This window comes from Passer montanus, unplaced genomic scaffold (genome assembly GCF_014805655.1).
Source record: "Passer montanus isolate IOZ18808 unplaced genomic scaffold, ASM1480565v1 scaffold15, whole genome shotgun sequence".
Classification (NCBI taxonomy): Eukaryota; Metazoa; Chordata; class Aves; order Passeriformes; family Passeridae; genus Passer; species Passer montanus.
The window spans coordinates 8849877-8869285 of record NW_024362051.1 but is presented as its reverse complement, the minus strand read 5'-3'; the positions used below and the strand labels follow the sequence as shown (position 1 = coordinate 8869285).

Below are 19409 nucleotides of genomic sequence, written 5' to 3'. Positions count from 1 at the left end.
TCCCTCAGTCGGGAGCGTGCCCTGCCTTCCACACTCCATCCCACCGTGGGCTTCCTCCAGCGCTGCTGCCTCCCCGTGAGCAGCCAGCTCCAGCAGGGCACCAGAGAGAAGAGGAGCACTGTCAGGAGTGGAGATAAATGGTCCCACGAGGTGGAGAGGCCAGAGGCAAGTGAGGGTGTTCAAATGTTAAATGCTTGCAGCTGAATTGTATATGGTCCTTGCCACAGGTCCCATGGATCGTGCACTAATTACTGACAGCGCAGGGACATGGGGTAGTGCAGCTTAGGAAAGCAGGAGGAATGGTTTTTCTCTTAATCTGCATGAAAAATCTGTTTGATTTCGCCCAGTTTCCATTTGGAGATCCTCGAAATCCGTGGCAAGGACTCCTAAGCTTGGCAGTGCTGCCCTTCCTTGGTAGCCACCTGCATCTGGGAATAAGGGCCAGTAAATTGATTTTTTTGCTGGTTTCATGCTATGCACAGCTTTCAACCACGGAACAAAGGTCATAGAAACCCACCTCATTTCTTCTGGTTCATTGCTGTCATCTTCCAGGGTCAGTCCCAACAGGATTTTCCCTGGAGCTGAGACAGTTCACCAGATTTCCCCTCTCTTCAGAGCACTGTCCCCTGTTTTTCTGCTAAGCTTCACCACTGGCCTTGGAAACGCCCCAGTCCAACTTCTGGATAATTTTGCATTGTGACTGTGGCATAAATGATTCCAGAAGCAGAGGACAGATCAGGGACAGCACAGTCATCTCCTGGGAGATCTCTCACACTCCAAATTGCACAAAAGCCATGCTAGAGAAAGAGAAACAAGACCCTCAGAGCATGATTGCTTCCCAGTGCAGCGTACTAGAGGAGGAACTGCAGCTGCAGGTCATAGGGGATGAATTCCAGGCCCAGGGTGGGAAGTTGCTGTCAGGGGACACAGATTGTCTGTGATACTGCTCAACTGAGCATGGTCCTGACACAAAGAGAAGCTCTTGAAAAGCTGATGGTGATGCCTCCTGGACAATTCCCCCCCAAGTTTTGACTGTGTCTTTCAAAGTTTCAGATCATTTGCAGAGGAAATGAGGCTTCTGCCTCATGCCCCACATGCATAGTCACTCTCCATCCCTCATCATAACTGCTGAAGCCGTTGATTGCTTTCAGTCCAGCTTGTAATTGAGAGTAAAGCTCTAAGAAATATTGAGGTCACAATAGGTTTTGAAAAATAATTATCTGGACAGAGGAGTAAAACCCTGCTAATACAGAGGGGAAAAGAAACACTGTTAAGTGAAGCCCTTCTTAGATGTCAGGAAATACACAGGGAAGAGGAAGGTTAAGTGCATTCCAGGAGAGATTCAGACGAAAGCTTGCATCTTGTTAAATGCCAGAAAACCCACTCCTTGCTCAAGGTTATCCTCCCATATTGAATTGCTGGTGCCCAGGAAGGCATGTGCTCTGGATCCAGCTTTTCTTGTGGTTGTGGAGTTCATAACGTCTCTGCTTTTGTGGCTTCTCTGATGTCTTATGAGAGATGAGTTCACATTGCCGTTTGAGTACAATTCAATTAAAAAGTCAATTAGCCCAGATACAAAGTGATGGGATTCATTAAGGCTGCTGGTGGTGGAGCAGCCCTGGGTTGGCTGCTGGTTTGTTCTGCTGCACTCTGGGCTGTGTGGAGTGCCCCGCGTGCGCAGCCTGCCCACGTCTCCTCTCCAGGTTCAGCAGTTGAAAGTGCTGCAAGGGAGTAGCTCTAGGCAAGTCCCTACATGCTGCACAGCTCTGGAGAGCTGTTAAGTAACGAGCAACAAGCAGAGCTTTTAAGAGCATGATTTTCAACTTCTCAGGAGGAGCCACATGCCTTTCTGGGTCACCCATCTCTGCCCTCCAAGTTTTTCTTTAATTTGAAGGACATTTGGGATTATGTTGTGTTTCCTAGAAGTGAAATGATGGCATGAAAAGCTGTCAAAACTGAATTGTGTTGATTTCTCTCCAACTTCTGGTAGTTTGACTTCAGCTTCAGAGCATTTGTCTCAAAAAGGAATGGCTACAGAGAGATTTTTTGGATGTTTGGCTTCTATTTACCAAGGAGAAAAGGATTTGAAGCAAATATGACATATACAGCTTTGTATTTATCAGTAATTAGATAGCTCAGTGAGAGAATATGACACTTACTGTTGGTTGGGATCTAACAATTTGTTCCTAAAATTCAACTTGACATACAAATTGAACTAGTTCTGGTTCTTAAAGAGATGAGTCTTGAAAAAGTGTCTGGAAAAACAAGTCTTCCCTGTTTAAATTAGGAATGTGCCAAATGACTGGCAGGTACTTGATATATAATTTAAATTTAAAACAGGAAGAAACAGTTCTAGATAAAGATCTCCTAGGATATCTAGGAGAAATATATGCACCTATATTTAGCTTATCCCTGGTTTCAACCCCTAACTGCACACACAGCAGCATGCACTTAGCTTTTGAAAAGAACAGGCCTTGATCCTTTAACAAGCTCTGCAAAGCTCCCTAATAAAGTTACATCCGTGTTAATCACATGTGTGCTGCCCAGTTCCTCCTTTGACACACCTGGTTCACAGAGATAAACCGTGGAGCTGCTGGGGAGCTGTTGGAGAAGGAAGCTGATGGCAGGTGGTCATGGACAGCAGATCCTCCGCAGGAATCCTGACCCTGGGGCTTTGCCATGAGAAGGCAGCAGCCAGAGAGATTACTCAAGGGATGAGGGTGACATGGGCAAAGTGTAGCTGGAAACCTGCTCCTTCAGGAGGCAGCAGGGTCAGGCCCGTGAATTGGAAGAACTTTGAGGTGATTGAGACAGAGCTTGACTAGAAAGTGAGAAAAAGCTGTTGGAAAGGCCACGTCGTGGAGCTGCACATTCAGAAGGAATTTTTACAACATGGCATGTGTTCCCCATCATTGCTGGGGAAGGACAAGACATTCTGTAGCACAGGAGAGAAAAAGGAAGACAACCACAGAGAGGCAGATAAACCAGTTTATATTTTCACTCTTGAAGATACTTTTCGGTGAGAGAGAAGTTAAGATGGAGAAGGGAGGCTGGAGAAACAAAACAAGAGGGGGGATGGGTTGGGGATGGAGAGTGTAGGTATGCTGTTTGACTTAGGAGAAAGCAGAATGAAGGGAGGGCAAGATTGTTCACAGAATAGCAAGTCAGCCCGATCAGAGCATTTTGCATGACTTAGCAGATTTTGCCCTCTATAAAGACAGAAACTGAAGCAGAGAAAGTGAAGAAATCTGAGCCAGTGTGGGGGTGTGGGAGAACAGATTTCTCACTGGGACAGAGGGAAGAAGGGCTGAGCTAACAATTTTATCAATAAAGGTCAGGGTAGACAGAGCAGGGAGGCGAGGCTGAGCCCTTGCAGACTTTTATCTGTAGCACACTGACCTTAATGAGAATTACCAATGTTCTTCCTTTGACACCTGCAGGGCTCAAGGAGACACCGCATCATGGAAGTCTCCATCAGGAGTCGCTTCCTGAGTGTTGCAGTTTTCCTGATACATTGTGTGGTCCACAAAGCTAGCTGTGAGAAGGGCAGCACTTCCCCTCTGCACTTCACTCACTTCTTCTACAATGCCACCATCTATGAGAATTCAGCCCCCAAGACCTACGTGGAGAGCTACGTCAAAATGGGTATTTACAAGACAGACCCTGAGTGGGACATCAGGTACAGAATAGCTTCTGGGGACAACACTGGTCTGTTTAAAACAGAGGAGCACGTGATTGGGGATTTCTGCTTCTTGAGAATAAGAACCAGGAGCAGCAACACAGCACTTTTAAACCGTGAGGTCAAAGACAGTTACATGTTAATAATCAAGGCCACAGAGAGCACCTTTGCTTACGAAGCCTGGGCCAAAGTCTTGATTCATATTCTGGACAGAAATGACTTGAAACCTCTCTTTTCACCCCCCTCCTACAAAGTGTCCATCAGAGAAGACACTCCTCTAAAAACAGTGGTCAGCAGGCTCAGTGCCACTGACGCTGACGCTGGCCAGAACGCTGAGTTCTACTATGAACTCAACACCAAGTCCAACCTATTCAGTGTGCACCCCACCACGGGGGCAGTTATGGTCACAGGCAGGCTGAACAGCACCCATCGAGGCAGGCATAACCTGCAGGTTTTGGCTGTGGACAGAATGAGAAAGATCACGGAGGGGAATGGCTTTGGGAACTTGGCTAGTCTCACCATCCAAGTGGAGCCTTCTGCCAGGAAACCCCCCTCTATCTCCTCGGTGAAGGTGACATCACCTGACTCAGACGAAGATTTTATCTATGCAACTCTCTCTGTAGAAAGCGGTGACTCAGAAGCAGGGATTGATTCAGTTGAGTTTGTGGATGGAGATCCGGGAAGACATTTCAAAGCCATCAAATCCTACTTTGGGAGCACTGAGTTCATGATTGTGTCAAACAAAGAGATAAACTGGTTACTTTACCCGTTTGGTTTCAACCTCAGTGTGCAAGCCAAGGACAAGAGCAAGCCACCACTGTTCTCTCCTGTCAGAGCTGTCCACATACCTCCCTCCAAGTATGTTTCTGCCAGGTTTGAGAAAGAAGTGTACCGGGTCCAGCTCAGTGAATTTTCCCCAGCTGGAAGCCAAGTTGTTATGGTGAAGATCACACCAGCTGTCCCAAATCTTAAATACATTTTGAGACCAACTCCTGACAGCACAAGCTTTAAGATCAATCCTCACACTGGACTGATAACTACAGTCAGAGCAATGGACTTCCATGAGCAGTCTAGTTTTGAGCTTGAAGTTACAAGCAGTAACAGTCACACATCTACGTCTGTTATTGTTGACATCACTGACTGCAACAATCGCGCTCCAAGTTTCACTCAGTCTTCATACCATGGGGCCTTTGATGAAAATGTTCCTCCTGGCACCAGTGTCTTAACAGTAAGGGCTACAGATGAAGATGAAGGAGACAACGGCTTTGTCACCTACAGCATAGCCAACCAGAAATCAGTTCCCTTTGTCATTGACCCCTATTCTGGTGTCATTTCCACCTCCAAGTCGATGGATTACGAGCTGATGCAGAGATGGTACCACCTGCGAGTGTGGGCGTCAGACTGGGGCTCACCCTTCCGCCACGAGACTGAGGTGTACGTGTCCCTGACGCTGAGCAATGTCAATGACAACGCTCCTGTGTTTGAGAAGGCAAGCTGCAGTGGCACCATCCCACGGGACTTTCCAGTTGGGAGCCCTGTGGCCACGGTCTCTGCAATCGACAGTGATGAGCTGCAGCATATCAAGTACGAAATCAAGTCTGGCAACGACTTACAGCATTTTGAACTGAATCCCATCTCTGGAGTAATATCCCTTAGAATATCTCTGCGAGATCTTCCTTCTGAACAGCCACTTTTCTACTCTTTGAAAATAACTGCAACAGACGGAGAGAACTATGCTTTGCCAACATCTGTAAACATCACTGTGGTCAGCCAAGGCCTCCCTGTCAAAATGCAGTGTGAGGAAACAGGAGTCTTGAAGCAACTGACAGAAACCATCATACACTCCATCGAGTCTCAGTCTCAAGGCCATGGGCAGGATGATGAAACATCTCTGAACTTGCACCTTATAAACCATAATGCTCCTAAGTTTGATGACAGCTTTCCACGATCCATTGATATCATAGAGACTGTTCCCATCAACTCAACTATTGCTGACCTTTCAGCCCTTGATCCTGACACTGGTTTTAATGGAAAATTGGTTTATGTGATCTCAGATGGAAACGATGACAGCTGCTTTACAATTGACCTGGAACTGGGTCTCCTTCAAGTCCTTTCTCCTTTAGATCATGAGCAAACCAGCTTCTACATTCTCAACATTACTGTGTATGACCTTGGCACACCACAAAAATCGTCTTGGAAACTATTGGCTGTGAATGTGTTGGATACCAATGATAATACTCCTAAATTCACTCAAGGTGCCTATTGGGTGGCAATACCAGAACATGTAGCAGCAGGGACAACAATAGCTCAACTGAAAGCAGAAGATGCTGATACAGATGACAATGGGAGAGTGAAATACTCCCTCCTAACCCCCACGGACAAGTTTGCCATTAACAGTGTCACTGGAGAAGTGACAGTTACAGGTGCTCTAGATAGAGAATTGTGGCCTTGCTATGTGCTGAAAATAGAAGCTAGAGACCAGCCCAAAACAGGCTTCCAGCTGTTTTCTGTTACAGACCTCATTGTGACTCTGGAGGATGTAAATGACAACACCCCTCAGTGCCTCCCAGCCCTCAACAGTGTGAAGGTCCCCGAAGACCTTCCCGTGGGGACCATTCTCCTGTTTCTGGAAGCTTTTGACCCTGATGCTGGCTCTGGGGGGGAGGTGAGGTACAGCCTCATTAACAATGAGGAGATGATGTTTCATGTGGATAAGCTGACCGGGGCGCTCCGTTTGGAGAAGGAGCTGGACTATGAGAAGAGGGACTCTTACAATCTAACCGTGCAGGTCAGTGACGGAGGGAAGCCCTTCTCTCGCTCTTCCCTCTGCCACCTGGAAGTGAACGTCATAGATGTCAACGAGAACTTGAACCCACCACGCTTTGCCTCCTTTGTCTTCAAAGGCTGGGTGCAGGAGAACAGCCCTAAGGGCACCTCGGTGATGATGGTCACAGCCAAGGACATCGACAGGGGCAAAGATGGAGAGGTTCAGTATTTCCTCCGAGAAGGCACTGGCCTGTCTGTCTTCCACATTGAAAAGGACACAGGTAAGGACATCTTCAATTAATAGTGTCCCTTGAAGGCTTAAGCTACCTGCTGTGTTTGGCCTGGCTGTTTACAATGTTCTGTGCGTTCAAGCCTTTCTTGTTTGTGCAGGAATTTACTAATTTACCCCTGGATCTGGGTAGGAACAAGCAGGGGTTTTTCTCCTTAAAATAACAGCAAATCAATGTCTGTCCTCCCCCAAAATTCCAAGGTCTTCTCTATCACTTGTATACCAAAAATTAACCTCAGCAGAAACAAGCCCCTCACACATTCTCAGTGGGTGTGAGAGTTTGTGTGTGCAGCCAAGAGCAGGAAGCAGACTTGAGACTGCTCTGTCATCAAGAACTAAGTGGTCTGAGTTGTTTAAATCCCTCACAAACACTCCCTGTTCTTCTCCTAGGCACCATACGGACCATAGGATCACTCGACCGAGAGGGAACATCTCACTACTGGCTGACTGTGCTGGCCCTTGATCTGGGAACAATTCCTCTGTCTTCTGTGACTGAAATTTATATTGAAGTCGCTGATACCAATGACAACCCACCTCAGATGTCCAGACCTGTCTTCTATGCCTCTGTGATGGAGAATTCCCCACCAAACACATCAGTCCTTCAGCTTGATGCCTTTGATCCAGACTCCAGCTCAGAGGGAAAACTGACTTTTCACATCCTAACTGGAAATGCTCAAGGACTCTTCACCATTAACCTCATTACAGGTAAGACTGACCCAGCTCAGCATCTGTTTTTGAGGCTTCCAAGTGCCCAGAGGATGTTACATATTCAATATAAACAGCCCACACAGCTGCCTTTGTCACACTTTTCTGCTGCAGCAAAAGTCCCAGTCTCCAAATACACTCTGTGGGGAGTCTGAGGACTGAAACCCTCAACCTGAGGGCTGTGATTTGCATCCAGATGGCTCTTAGAATGACACAAATGTGCTGCTTTCAAAGCCCTGAACAGTTTCTTTTAATCTTTCCCCTTCTAAACAACTGTTGCACAGCCTGAGCCAGGGAACACCCTTCTGGAGGTGACTGTTCCTGACACAGACCCAGGCAGGATTAACAAAAATGAATTCCACTGCACTTAAAGGCTCCACCCATTCTCCAGCACTATTAATGTAGTAAGTGTAGTAAGCCTCTTCTGCCATCTTCCTAGACTATATCTTTCATCTGAGGATTATTTACCAGATCTTCCAGAGCCATCAAAAACCCGCTGATGTTTTGTGTAAACAGCTTCCTCAAACTATCCCAGCGGAGCTGACATTGGGCCAGTCTGGCAGGGAAAACTGTGCCGAGCCCTTCATGCCATCAGCTCCTGGGAGAAGAGGGAAGGGAGGGCACAGAGCCTGAGTATGGGAGAGGATTAATTGCATGACTTTGATCTCCTGGAGATGATAAAAGCAGTTCAGCTACTGCAGCGGGATGGAAGCTTGCTCTCAGATGAGGAGCTGGATGCATTGAAAAAAGCTAGAGCTGCTCTCAGCTGGATGTTTCCAGTGGTGTGATGGCTTTCTGGCAGTGCTCTACAGCTGGCTAGGAGGGGAATGGAAGAAGGAAATTATTATTATTATGAAATACTAAAATCTTTTTGTCACAAGAACCTCACAGGGTGTATTTACATGGCACTGTATAAATGCACCTGGAGATGTCAGCTAACTGTGCTGCCCACAGCTGTAGCTGTCTGTGCTGGAGCTTTTTAGCCTGGTCAGGACATTGCTCTGCATCCAACTTTCCCACATAATCCAAACAGCCATGCACAATCCAGCTCCAGGACAGCTTGCACAATGCAGGGTTCTGCAGAAATGTTCATTCAGAAGCCCTGTTGCATAAAACCACTGCCTTTTTGATGGGATGTGGAGCAGGATGGATGTCAGGACACCAAGCTGGCTCCCCTCTTCAGCTGAGCAGCCATGCACCCTGCAGGAAATGCAGCCTTTATGCTGCAGGCAGAGCTTTCAGCCCCATTTGAGTGCAAAGTCACGATCCAAGGCTGTTCCTTAGCAAAATGAGTGACTCTGGCAAAATCCAAATGTTTGCTAATGAGACACCTCACCTCTGAGCCATCCCATTAATCGCCATCTTAGACAAAAAAAGCTCTCTCAGGTATGAGTCATCTCTCCATCTCTGCCTATACTCAGGTGATTTGCATGAGAAGAGTGATAAGTTTGTCAGTTCTGAAACAAACCCATGGGCTGATCTTATCTCTTGGACAGTTGCTGGAAGTCTCTTCTTTAAACCCTGAGTTTAGAGGTTGTTTAAGGTCCTGCTTCCAAGCCTGATGAGGATTCGGTTATCCATTATTTTACTTGCATGTCACCCAAAAGAACCTATAATTGCCTGTGAACATTGGCATAAACTGAGCAGTTACACTCTCATGTTTACAGCATCTAAAGAGAAGTCATTTGCTGCTGCTGCCAGAAGGAATATCACAGCCTGTCTAACGTTCAGGGCCCTAGGCAGCCTTTTGGAAACCCAATAGTATTTTCATTCTGCAGGTTAGTTGCTCCATTAAGTAGAATAAAACAATAATCTTTGGTCTCAGCTTGGTAGTGCAGTGCTGGAAGATGAGCTGATGTCATCCCCATTAGTGCAGGATTGTATTAAAAAAAAGAGTTATCCCATTGCAGGGCAGAATACTGTGATCAAGACATCTCCTTTTCACCTATTCCACATGGTCATTGTCAAAGGACAGAGAGATAAGTCACACTGGCACTGAAATAATCCAGGACACAGGAGGGCCAGAGGTCAGCCTGGATCTCTCCTAGGTTGGACATTTCTGGTAGTGGGCTCTAGGCAAAGGCAGAGGAGGAAGCTCGTTCTCATCCTGTGTCTTAATAGGAATGAAGGTCCTGATGTGCTGCTGCAACAGGTGTATCTACACCCAGAATAACCCTGCAGAATAGCCCTGGAAAGTCATTTAGAGCAGAGTGACACACTATTGCAAGTAACCTAATTCGGGTCCTGGTTGTGTGTTTGGTTCAGTGCCTTGACATGGCATGGATTGACCAGTGGAGACATAACCAGCAAGGCCCCTTGACTTCTCCTGAAGTCTTACAGGGGAGCCAGGAGCAGCCATGATAACTGTCCTGGGCTTCTCCAGCATTCCCAAACTACCACAGAAAGGCTCTAAGATCTCCAAGCTCTCAGTTCTCTAAAGAGGGTGGAGAAAAAAGGAGGAAAATACATGAAAGGCTAATGAGAAGAGGGAACAAAACTGTGCACCAAGATGAAAGCTCTGTGCCATGGGCGATGGAATCTCTCCAGCCCAGCCTGGCAGCTGGTGTGGAGCAGTGTTTGTGGGAGACAGGGATAGACAGATACATGGAGAGATGGGCAGACAGCAGGGCTTGGGGTATTCTTCTGCTGGAAAAGTTTTCACCTTGCTGTGTTCAGGATTTGATGTGAAGGGGGTTTGAGTCCAGACAGGACCAGGAGGAAGTGGGAGGCTGTGGCAGGAGGAGTCAGGACAAAGCCATTCATCCTGCTGAAAGGCTCTTTGGAGAATCCTCTTACTTTGGATTATTTGTCTCCAGCTCTTATCTAGTGCTTGTTCTTCTGGTGTCTCTCCTGCTGTGACAGTATCCATTGGCTTCCCCAGGATGCCTGTGGTTCCCTGCAAGGAAAGACTTCTCTACAAGGAAGGACATCCTGCTCTTTAGGCCCGAGAGATGGTTGCATGGCTGCTCCCCAAAGTCAACCTAACACACAGCTGAGCAAGGAGTGTTGCACAGTGGGGTCAGAACAAGAGTTGGGGTGGTAAGAGAAGAAGGAAACAAAGTAAGACAAGAGAAAGAGTAAGAGTAAGACAAGAGTAAGAGGGTTTTAGGAGGACAACCTCTTCCCTTCTCAAGCTCTTGTGAAACCCTCAGTGCCTGCAAACCTGATTTTGGCTATTTTAACTATCTTAGATTTTCCCCCCTGCAGCAAGGGCAGGGGGCCAGCAACCTCCACCCCAGCCCTGTTCATGCCAGCAGAAGTTATTATTATTTTTTGTTCCCTGACAACAGTGCCCTGGTAATTCTGGTGCTCTTGTTCCAACATGACCAGCCTTCCTCTCTGCCCTTTGCAGGCAGCAAGCAGGAGAGAGGCAGACAATCCTTTCTCCTTGCTGTGTGTGGACAGGCTGCTGGAGCACAGTCTGTGTCTCCCTGCATGCAGGCAACAGAAGGCATTGTTCCTGGACCTTCCCTGAATGCAGAGCTTGGCTAATTAGCCAGGTGCAATTAAGACCTTTGACAGTGTTGTTCAGTCTCTGTAGGATTCAGCAGAAACCATCAGAGCCTCATGCAAGAACACAAATAAAGGACACCCACTCAACTCCATCACACGTCCCATGGGACAGGCTGGATGGGGTTTTCCAGCAGGGTAGGGTACTGATAACTCACACATATGCACACGCACACACAAAACACTCATTAAAACAAAGCATGCACTTCCCAGGCCTTGTAGGGGACAGCAGAAAGAACCAGGGAACTGTGTCCCCAGGCCACAAAAACTGATGGTAGTTCCCCTTTAATAACAGCCTCCAATTGCATTTTAGCCCTCTGGCCTCACAGGGTGTATAACCAAGCAGCAACAAATGAAAATGTGCATTAATTCCAGCCAGCTTCTCTCAGGAGTCGGTGCAGTGTCCATCTCCCAGCTCCGGGCGTTCCGTAGCCGTGTGAACACTGCTGTCAGTGTGTGCATCTCAGCACCGCCCAGCACCGCGGCTCCAAACGGGAATTAGGGTGATTAACCCTAATTAATTAACCACAAGGCCTTTCAGATCCCAGGGCAGAGTGGTAACTGGCTCCAGAGGGGGGAACCAGGAGCCGTGGTTGGGCATAGAGTAAGGGACAGAGTTTGCCTGGGGTCAGGAGGAGAAGTCAACTCTTTGCCTTGTGGCTCAGCAGATGTGAAAATAAACCAAAAAACTTCCAGCTGGTGAGACTCCCAGCTGGGATACAGCACAGGTTATGTGATAGAGAGCAGAGTCAGTTCTTACTCCCCGGGAGATACGAGCATCTTCAGTGATACAGACATTCTAGAGTGCCATTAAATTCCAGTTCATCTGCCTTCACTACAGTCCTCCTTCTCCAGCACTAGAAAGCTGAGCTATGATCCTGCTTTCTTTCATTTTTTTCATTGAGTCACGGAAGAATTTCAGGGTGTGGCCAAGCAAATCCAGATAGTTCCTTTAGAGTGGCTGAGTTCCCTTCCATCAGCTGGCATGCAGTAATACACTACAAGCAAGGTGTTAGTCTGCTGCAGCTGTATTTTGGAATCTGATAAACCAGAAGCATCATCAGCATGTACATGGGTGTCTGTTTTCAATATCTGTGTGTCCTGTGGGCTTTTTAGGCCAAAATTATGAAGCATTCCCTGAAGTAGCTGGAATTCTGAGCTCAGTAGCCAACTTGTAGGTAGTGAGGACAGGAACATCAGAGATCTCAGTGAGCTGCTGCTGCAATTCCTTCTCCAGGCCCCCTTTAGGAGAGCATTTCCATGAGTTTTGCTGCTAATGGAGCCATACAAGCTCTCACTAACCTGGGAAAGTTTTAAAAGCTCCTCAGCCAGCGGGCTCTCTGCTGAGTCCTCTTCACCTGCTGAGATGTTAAGAGGATGATTAGGAAGAGAAAAAAAACCACTATGACAGACAAGCAAACACAATTTTTCAAGCCATCCTGTCGTAACACATTAAGGAGTGTTGATTTATGATTGTAAAGGCATCAAATAAATGTTTAGCACCATAGCTGGTGCCAAATGTGAATAATCCCAGGGAACAAGTGGAAACTGTGAACAAGAGTCACGTTCCAAGCAGCTGCTCCTTGCTCCCTCCTTCAGCTGCCTCGTGTTTCCTGCAGCCATTTGAAATTTTCTCCTGCCTGTCATGCTCAGACAGACATACACAAAAACTATGGTACACCTGAAGACAGTACTATTAATTAAAGCTGTCTGGTTTTGCACCAGAAATGAGAGTTGAGATGGGTTCATGCAGCTGGGATGTACAGGTCTTTCAGGGCACACAAGTGCACGTGCTCACACCACTGCACACGCACGTGGCATCCCGTGCAAAGCATTTCCCAGGGTAGCATGAATGAACCTCTGTCAGTGCTTGCTGTGCTCAGGAAAATTCACCCTGCCTTTTGTTGGTGTGAAGAAGAAGAACTTCCTTTCACAGGGAAGAGAGAGATGTTGATAACTGGGAGTGGGCAAAAACACTCACATGTGTCAGCCTTGATGACTTTCAGGAGGTCAAATATTACATATACAATTTCCATTGTTGGTAAAGCAGTTGTAAAATGATCTAGAGCTGCATTTCCCCAAAAGTGAAGAGTCAAGGCACTCAGCAAGGACTGTTATGAAACCAGACATGGAAACAGAAGCCTCAATGCTATCCTTTCCACTTGCATCTACTCAGCTTAGTCATTGACAGGCCCAAAAGGGACAATTATGATTATTTTGTTTCAACTCTAGTTTATTATAGCCAAAATTCTTCTCTCCTGCATCCAGCCTATTCCCTGTGGTTAAACTACTGTGTATTTTTCAGAAATCCCTCAAATCTTGCAATTTTTGGAGGACTCACCCTGTGTCTCAGCAAGGCTTAAATAACATACCAACATTATTTTTGACTGTACCTTATTTTTAGCCTAAATGCATTTGTTCTAGCAGTTGAGTAGAGGGTATTTCCCAAGACAGAAGACAAACTTTTGTCAAAACACTGTAAATTACAAAGAGCAGGGTTCAGCAGAGGAAAAACAGGAGTAGAGACTTGTTAAGAGACTTGTTAAGAGGCCAGACTTGTGCCAGCACATGCAGAATGTTTCTTACTTAGAGGCATAAGAAAAGTTTTGTTTTCATGGTCCTGCAGCTTTTCTCACCTAATGCCTTGCCAACCCTCAACTGGTGCAGGCATCTGGTAGGTGTTCCCCCTCCTCCGTGGTCTCTGTGATCAGAGAGCAGCAGCAACACCTCCACAGAGGTGTTCAGGCTGGGAGGGGATGGGTTACCCTCTGGGGGTATCTGTCTTTCTCCTCTGATCACAAAGGGAGCCTGAAACAGGACAGGTGGGCAGGCTGATTTTGGGCATTCAGGGATCTGATCAGCCCTGGCTTTTCTTGCATGCTGAGTCTTGGAGCTCAAAGGGTTTCTTTCTTGGCAGGTCTGATTTCCACGACTTCACGGCAGCTGGATCGAGAATACAAGGCTGAACATATCCTAGAGGTGGGTAATGATGATTGTAATTAGCTTTATTTACCTACAAGTGTATTAAGTCCTCAAAGGGCTTTCCTTGCAAGTTGGAGCACAGAGAAAGAATCTCGTCCCATCAGCTCCCAACTGCTGGGAAACTTAATTAAATGGTGTGTGTTAACCCAAGAGACAGCTGCAGCAGTACTGCAGGGTTTATTATTTTCTTGCTGAGGACTGGAGCAAAAGTTCTGTTCTGGAAGCTGTGGGAATGTAGGAAGAGGACTGGAAGTGTCCTCTAGCAGGATAGTTTATACATCATGGGGGAAAGAACAAGCCAGAGAAATCCACCCTCATTTATCTCATGGTATCAGATATTGCTGTGTAGCTTTGCTCACCAGCCCCCATCCCCAGCTGCTCACAGCTATGAGTGTTCCCATCAGAGGCATCTGGAGGTTTTTCAGTCTATCAAGGTCTGTCATTTCTGTCTGCAGTGCAACATGCTGGGAGCGTGCCCAGGCAGGGCAGGGTGAGGATGGCTGGTACCTGGCCAAGCCGTTGCAGTACAGATGTTTTCAGATGTGTGATCTCTAATGACCAGCCTCACCCCCTCTGCATGGACAGGCCCTGCACACTGCCAGCTGCAGCCGGCAGGCTTTGCCCTGCAGAGAGGAGCAGTGCCTTTGAAAATGCTGAGATACAAATGCAGACCCACCCAAAACCCCCTGGCTGAGTCCTTGCCCGCCAGGATGGAGGCTGGCTGGTCACACTCCCGGTCACCCAAGAGCCCTGTCACCTCCTCCCTTTTCCTGCTGACAGGTGGCTGTCTCTGACAACGGAGAGCCAGCCTTGAAGTCCACCAGCAGAGTCGTGATCCAAGTCCTGGATGCCAACGACAGCCCTCCCAGTTTCCCCCACAAGCTGTTCATGGTGCAGCTCCCCGAGAGGGAGGCCTCGGAGACGCCGCTGCCCGTGTACAGGCTGATCGCTTCCGACCGCGACCAGGGCCAGAACAGCCAGATCACCTACACCATCGAGGAGGAGGAGGAGGGCGTCTTCACCATCAACCCCACAACTGGCACGGTCTTCTCCAGGAAAGCTTTTCCTGCCTCTGAATACAACATACTCACGGTGAGAGGAGAGGGAAACACAAAGAGCTGGTGGGGGGAGAGACAGGTGGAGAGGGAAAGAGAGAAAAGGGTTCAGAAACAGAAAAGGTGAAAGAGATTAAGAGAGTGCAGCAGTGAAAGTATAAGGCAAATGTGTTAAGAGGGAGAGAACGTGGGAGGGAATGATAGGAAATGCAGAAGGTAGGAAGCTATTAAAAATGGACAATAAATTTAAAATTCACTGTCCAACCTACCTTCAGAGAGGAATAAAGTGATCCATGATCCCATATGGATGTGGACCCAAACCTGAACAGTCTCTGGGTTCCATCATGCCTCTATATGGCATCCTGATCAGGCCGTGGAGTTCGGATGTGGGTTCAAAGCCTTCCCACAGTCTGTGGATTCTTGCCACAAGGCTTGTGATCCAGGTCTCTGCTATGGATAGGGCTTTGCAAATCTACTTGATGATAAAGAGGAATTTGGGTTGCATGGCTCTGCCTTGGAAGCAGCCAGAGCATGGGCCACTGGCTCAGGATCTGTTTCATGGGATTTTGGGCACACTGGTAGCTGAAACTCCCAGTGGATGGGAGAAGGAGCTATCCATGGAGCTCCCATGAGCTAACTCATCTTTCTCCCTGGGTGCATGTGCCTTCCTGCGCAGGTGAAGGCCACAGACGGCGGCAGCCCCCCGCTCTCCTCCCACGTGAGGCTCCACATCAGCTGGGTCGCCCGGCCCGGCCCTTCCTCAGAGCCTCTGGCTTTTGATGAACCCCACTTCAACTTCGCCGTGATGGAAACGGATCCTGTGAACCACATGGTGGGAGTGATCAGCATCGAGATGGGCCCCAGCCAAGTGTGGTTTAATATCACAGGTGAGGCACAGGAATCAGAGCAGGGCAGCAGTGTCTGTGAGCGTTTGCTCTGGCTCCCTTGGCTTTCAGCGCTCGCATGCCTGAGCTAATGGAATTGTTTGCTTTAGGTGTAGGTGAGCTAAGGGGAAAGCTTTCTCACAGGCACCCGGAGGTTTAAACAGCCATTAGACAAAGCTGCCCATCCAAGGCCTCTGGTGCCAAGTGCAATTACCCAACGCGCATTTTTAATGACAATCTGGAACTTGCCTGTGTTTGAGGTGTTCTCCGATGTCGCATGAAAGGCAGGGCATGCCAGTGCCAGCTCCTCCTGGGAATCAAGTGACACTGCTGGTTTTGTTAAAACTGCCTGCAAGGATCCAGGTGTGTGGCTGAGTGTTACAGATACCCCCGAATCTCCCTCCATGCTGAGTCTTGAGCAGGGACCTGGGAAGGAAGCATTCCTCAAAGACTTGGTCTGCCCTGACTTGTGGGGCTCTCCCTTCCTCCTCACCACATCCCAGGGGTGATTTAGACACGGAATGTGGAACTCTAGGGCCTCCTTTACGACACAGGATTCACAGGGGATGTGGGCTGTCACCCCTGGGGACTCTCCAGGCAGCGTGTGCAGAACTGGTCCTACCAACAAGGGCCAATTGTGCTCCTGTAATTTGATGTTTTGAAGTGGTGCCCCAATCTTGCACAGCCTTTCCTGGTACTGCCTACAGGGCCTGCCCTTGTCAGACAAAGCCTTAATTGGGCAAGTGAATAGTTTTTCCCTTTACTGTGTTGGGGCAAGGATAATGGTGTATAAATACAATTAACCATCAAGAGATACAGCACTACAAGGAGAAAGACAATATCAGTGCAAGGTTTGTCTGGCATTAGTAGTGTCTGTTTGGGTCTGCAGAATTAACACTGTATTCCTCTGACAGTTATCCCATCATTTCCCTGCTGAGTGCTGGAGCATAGCTTGACCTCATCTTTCCCAGTTCCTAGAGTTCCAAGTGATGCTGAAGGCTCTCTTGGTTTCTGTCCTGGTGAAAAAGGACAGCATTTTATTTTCCCTGCAAAGGGAGGAAAGCATAATGGTAGCCGGTAACCAAGGGGGTGATGCAGAGGTCCAGGAGCCTTCAGTACCTCATTCAAAGTTTCACTTTCCCCAGACCACAAACACTCTGTCACTGGGATTGATGGAGTCTGCAAAAACTCTGACAAACAGCATTGCTCTTCATCTCTTTCCTTTCCTGGGCTGCTTCTTTCCATTTGGCACTGTGCACAGGGAGCTCTTCTATCTTTTCTCAGGGAAGAACATCCATGGGTCTCTCTCCCTCTGTCTCTGCTTCTTTGTGTCTCCTTCCCAGCAGGAGACCAGTGTCCAGATGGCTGGTGAGCACTGCATTCCTCCAGCAAGGGAAGATACATAATTTTACAACCAGCAAAGATTTTACCAGCTGGTAATTGAATAAAGCAAAATCCAGAGCATCCAGTGGCCAGGAAGGAAGAAGTTGATACCTGAGATAAATTACAGGAAACTGTTTCAGCTTCTCCATATCTCAGAGCAGCTTTGCAGGGTTTAATGTGCAAGAGGGGCCCAACAGGCCCCAGCAAGTGAGGCATGAGAAAGGGGCTGCCATGCCAGGGCTGAGCAGCAGTAGGGTGAGGGACAGCCTTCTGCTGCTGAGCTGCTCAGGCCTGCTGTTCCTGGCAATCCTCAGCCATCTGGGTTGGAGGCACCAGGCTCTGCTCTCCCTGGAAGCACCGTCTGCCTCCCCAACTGTTGGAGTGTTGGGAGTTCAGGTAGCTCACAAGCTGACGAGGACCATTGCTGATATGCCCACAGTGTGACCTTGAATCAGAAGCCAGCAAGAGCCCTGTTCTACCCAGCAGGTCCCTGGTCCATGCTGAGCCCATGATGGTGCATGGCTGGAAACCTTGTGCAAATAAATCACTGCTCAGATGGGCCTGGTGCCAATCTAGCCAGGACATCACATGCATAAGTGCATCCTTTCCCCTTCTCTCCTCCTTGTTTTCTCTCGTTCCCCTCATCTTCCTTTTCACACTCCTTTGTCACCATCTGTGACTATCCCTTTGTCCAGCTTTGCCTTGTCCTCCCCATCTCCTGTGTGCATCTATCTATCACATGTTGTTTTGTGTTTCCAGATTTGGGACAAGCCTTACAGTGGCACTATCCTAATCTAGCTGACTGTAACTGCCCTCCTGTTTCCCTGTCTCCCCCACGTCCCAGGTGGTGATGATGACATGGATTTTGATATTGAAAAGAGTACAGGCAGCATGGTCATTGCAAGACCCCTGGATGCAAGGAAGAAGTCAAGCTATAACCTCACAGTAGAAGTCACTGACGGGTCCAGTACGATCAAAACCCAGGTAATGCTTTTTCTTTAGTGGAGACCCTGTTGAGAGGGAGCATATGCCAAAGGGAACCTTTCCTCTGGGTCTGCTGAGCTCTGGATCAGGTGCCAGGCACAGGAATGTCCTTACACTGTGATCCTCCATTACACAGAGACAGTGTAATGGAAGATCCTCCAGTACAAAGATCTTAAACCAAGCTAAGATTGTTTTTGTGTTGTTGGAAACACAGCTGGTCTAGGAGAGTTTGGGTCTTTCCTGTTGATTGCAGGCAGCACACAGGGACACATCCACATCACCAGCCAAGCTGGGGTGGCAGTTCCCACACTCAGACCTCAACTTGGTCTCAGCTGCTCAGGCTGAGTTGCAGCACTTCTGGGTCAACATCTTAAGGGAGGTTGGGTCAGGCTTGGGTCTGTGTTCCCATGGCAGGGGGGGTTCCTGGGATATGCTAGCCCAGGTACAGCACAAATCCATCTGCAAGAGGTGAGGTCAGGCCCAGGGAGTGAGTGGGGCAACTGCAGAGATGCTGTGTGCTCTGAGTTCTCACATAAAGTAAGTGCTGGTAAAAGGAGGCGCTTTACTGTCAGGCATGTTCCTGAGCCCCAGCTAAAATCATGAGATTTTGCCCATCTTTGCTACCCTGAGGAGGGGTGTTCAAGGCATGATCTTTCACTAGTCATTCTCTCCATGCATAAGAAGCAGCCAAAAATCCAGCCCTCAATGCACAGGAAGACCTAGGATGTGAGTCACCTGTCAGTAATGCTTATCATGGGAAATTCACTGTGGGGGATGATGAGTGAGGAGCTCCACCATTCCTGTGGAACGTGATGCTAATGGATGGCCACATGTCTCAACTATCTTCAAGTATTGTTCCAAATAAACAAACAAAGCCCCACCTTGCCTAGTGTGCATTCCCTGCCACCTTGCATCTCATCCCTTCGTTTATTTTGGCACTCAAGGCCGCTAGCAGATGTCAAGAAACCTGCTCATGTAAAACCCCCATGGCATGCTCAGGTTTGCTAAAGGAAGCAAATTATTACACTTGGTTGAGGCTTCCTAAGATGCAGGAGGCACATCAGTAGGAGGGTCAGGACAGCCAGGGTAGGAGACCACACAGGAGAATTCAGTGACTTCCCCAGCAGGATTCAGGATTCCCAGCATGTGCTGTTCAATACAGAGAGGAAAAC

General features: G+C 48.1%; 1 protein-coding gene across 1 annotated transcript in view; it reads left to right on the top strand.

Moving 5' to 3' along the window:
* Positions 1 to 19409, top strand: part of FAT2 (FAT atypical cadherin 2) — a 56240-nt gene that overhangs the window by 8078 nt on the left and 28753 nt on the right. The window contains exons 2-7 of the mRNA XM_039701806.1: positions 3441 to 6726; positions 7125 to 7439; positions 13867 to 13928; positions 14712 to 15023; positions 15663 to 15873; positions 18098 to 18237. Coding sequence (XP_039557740.1) covers positions 3462 to 6726; positions 7125 to 7439; positions 13867 to 13928; positions 14712 to 15023; positions 15663 to 15873; positions 18098 to 18237 — 4305 coding nt within the window. The 5' untranslated portion in view covers positions 3441 to 3461. The remainder of the gene's footprint in view (positions 1 to 3440; positions 6727 to 7124; positions 7440 to 13866; positions 13929 to 14711; positions 15024 to 15662; positions 15874 to 18097; positions 18238 to 19409) is intronic.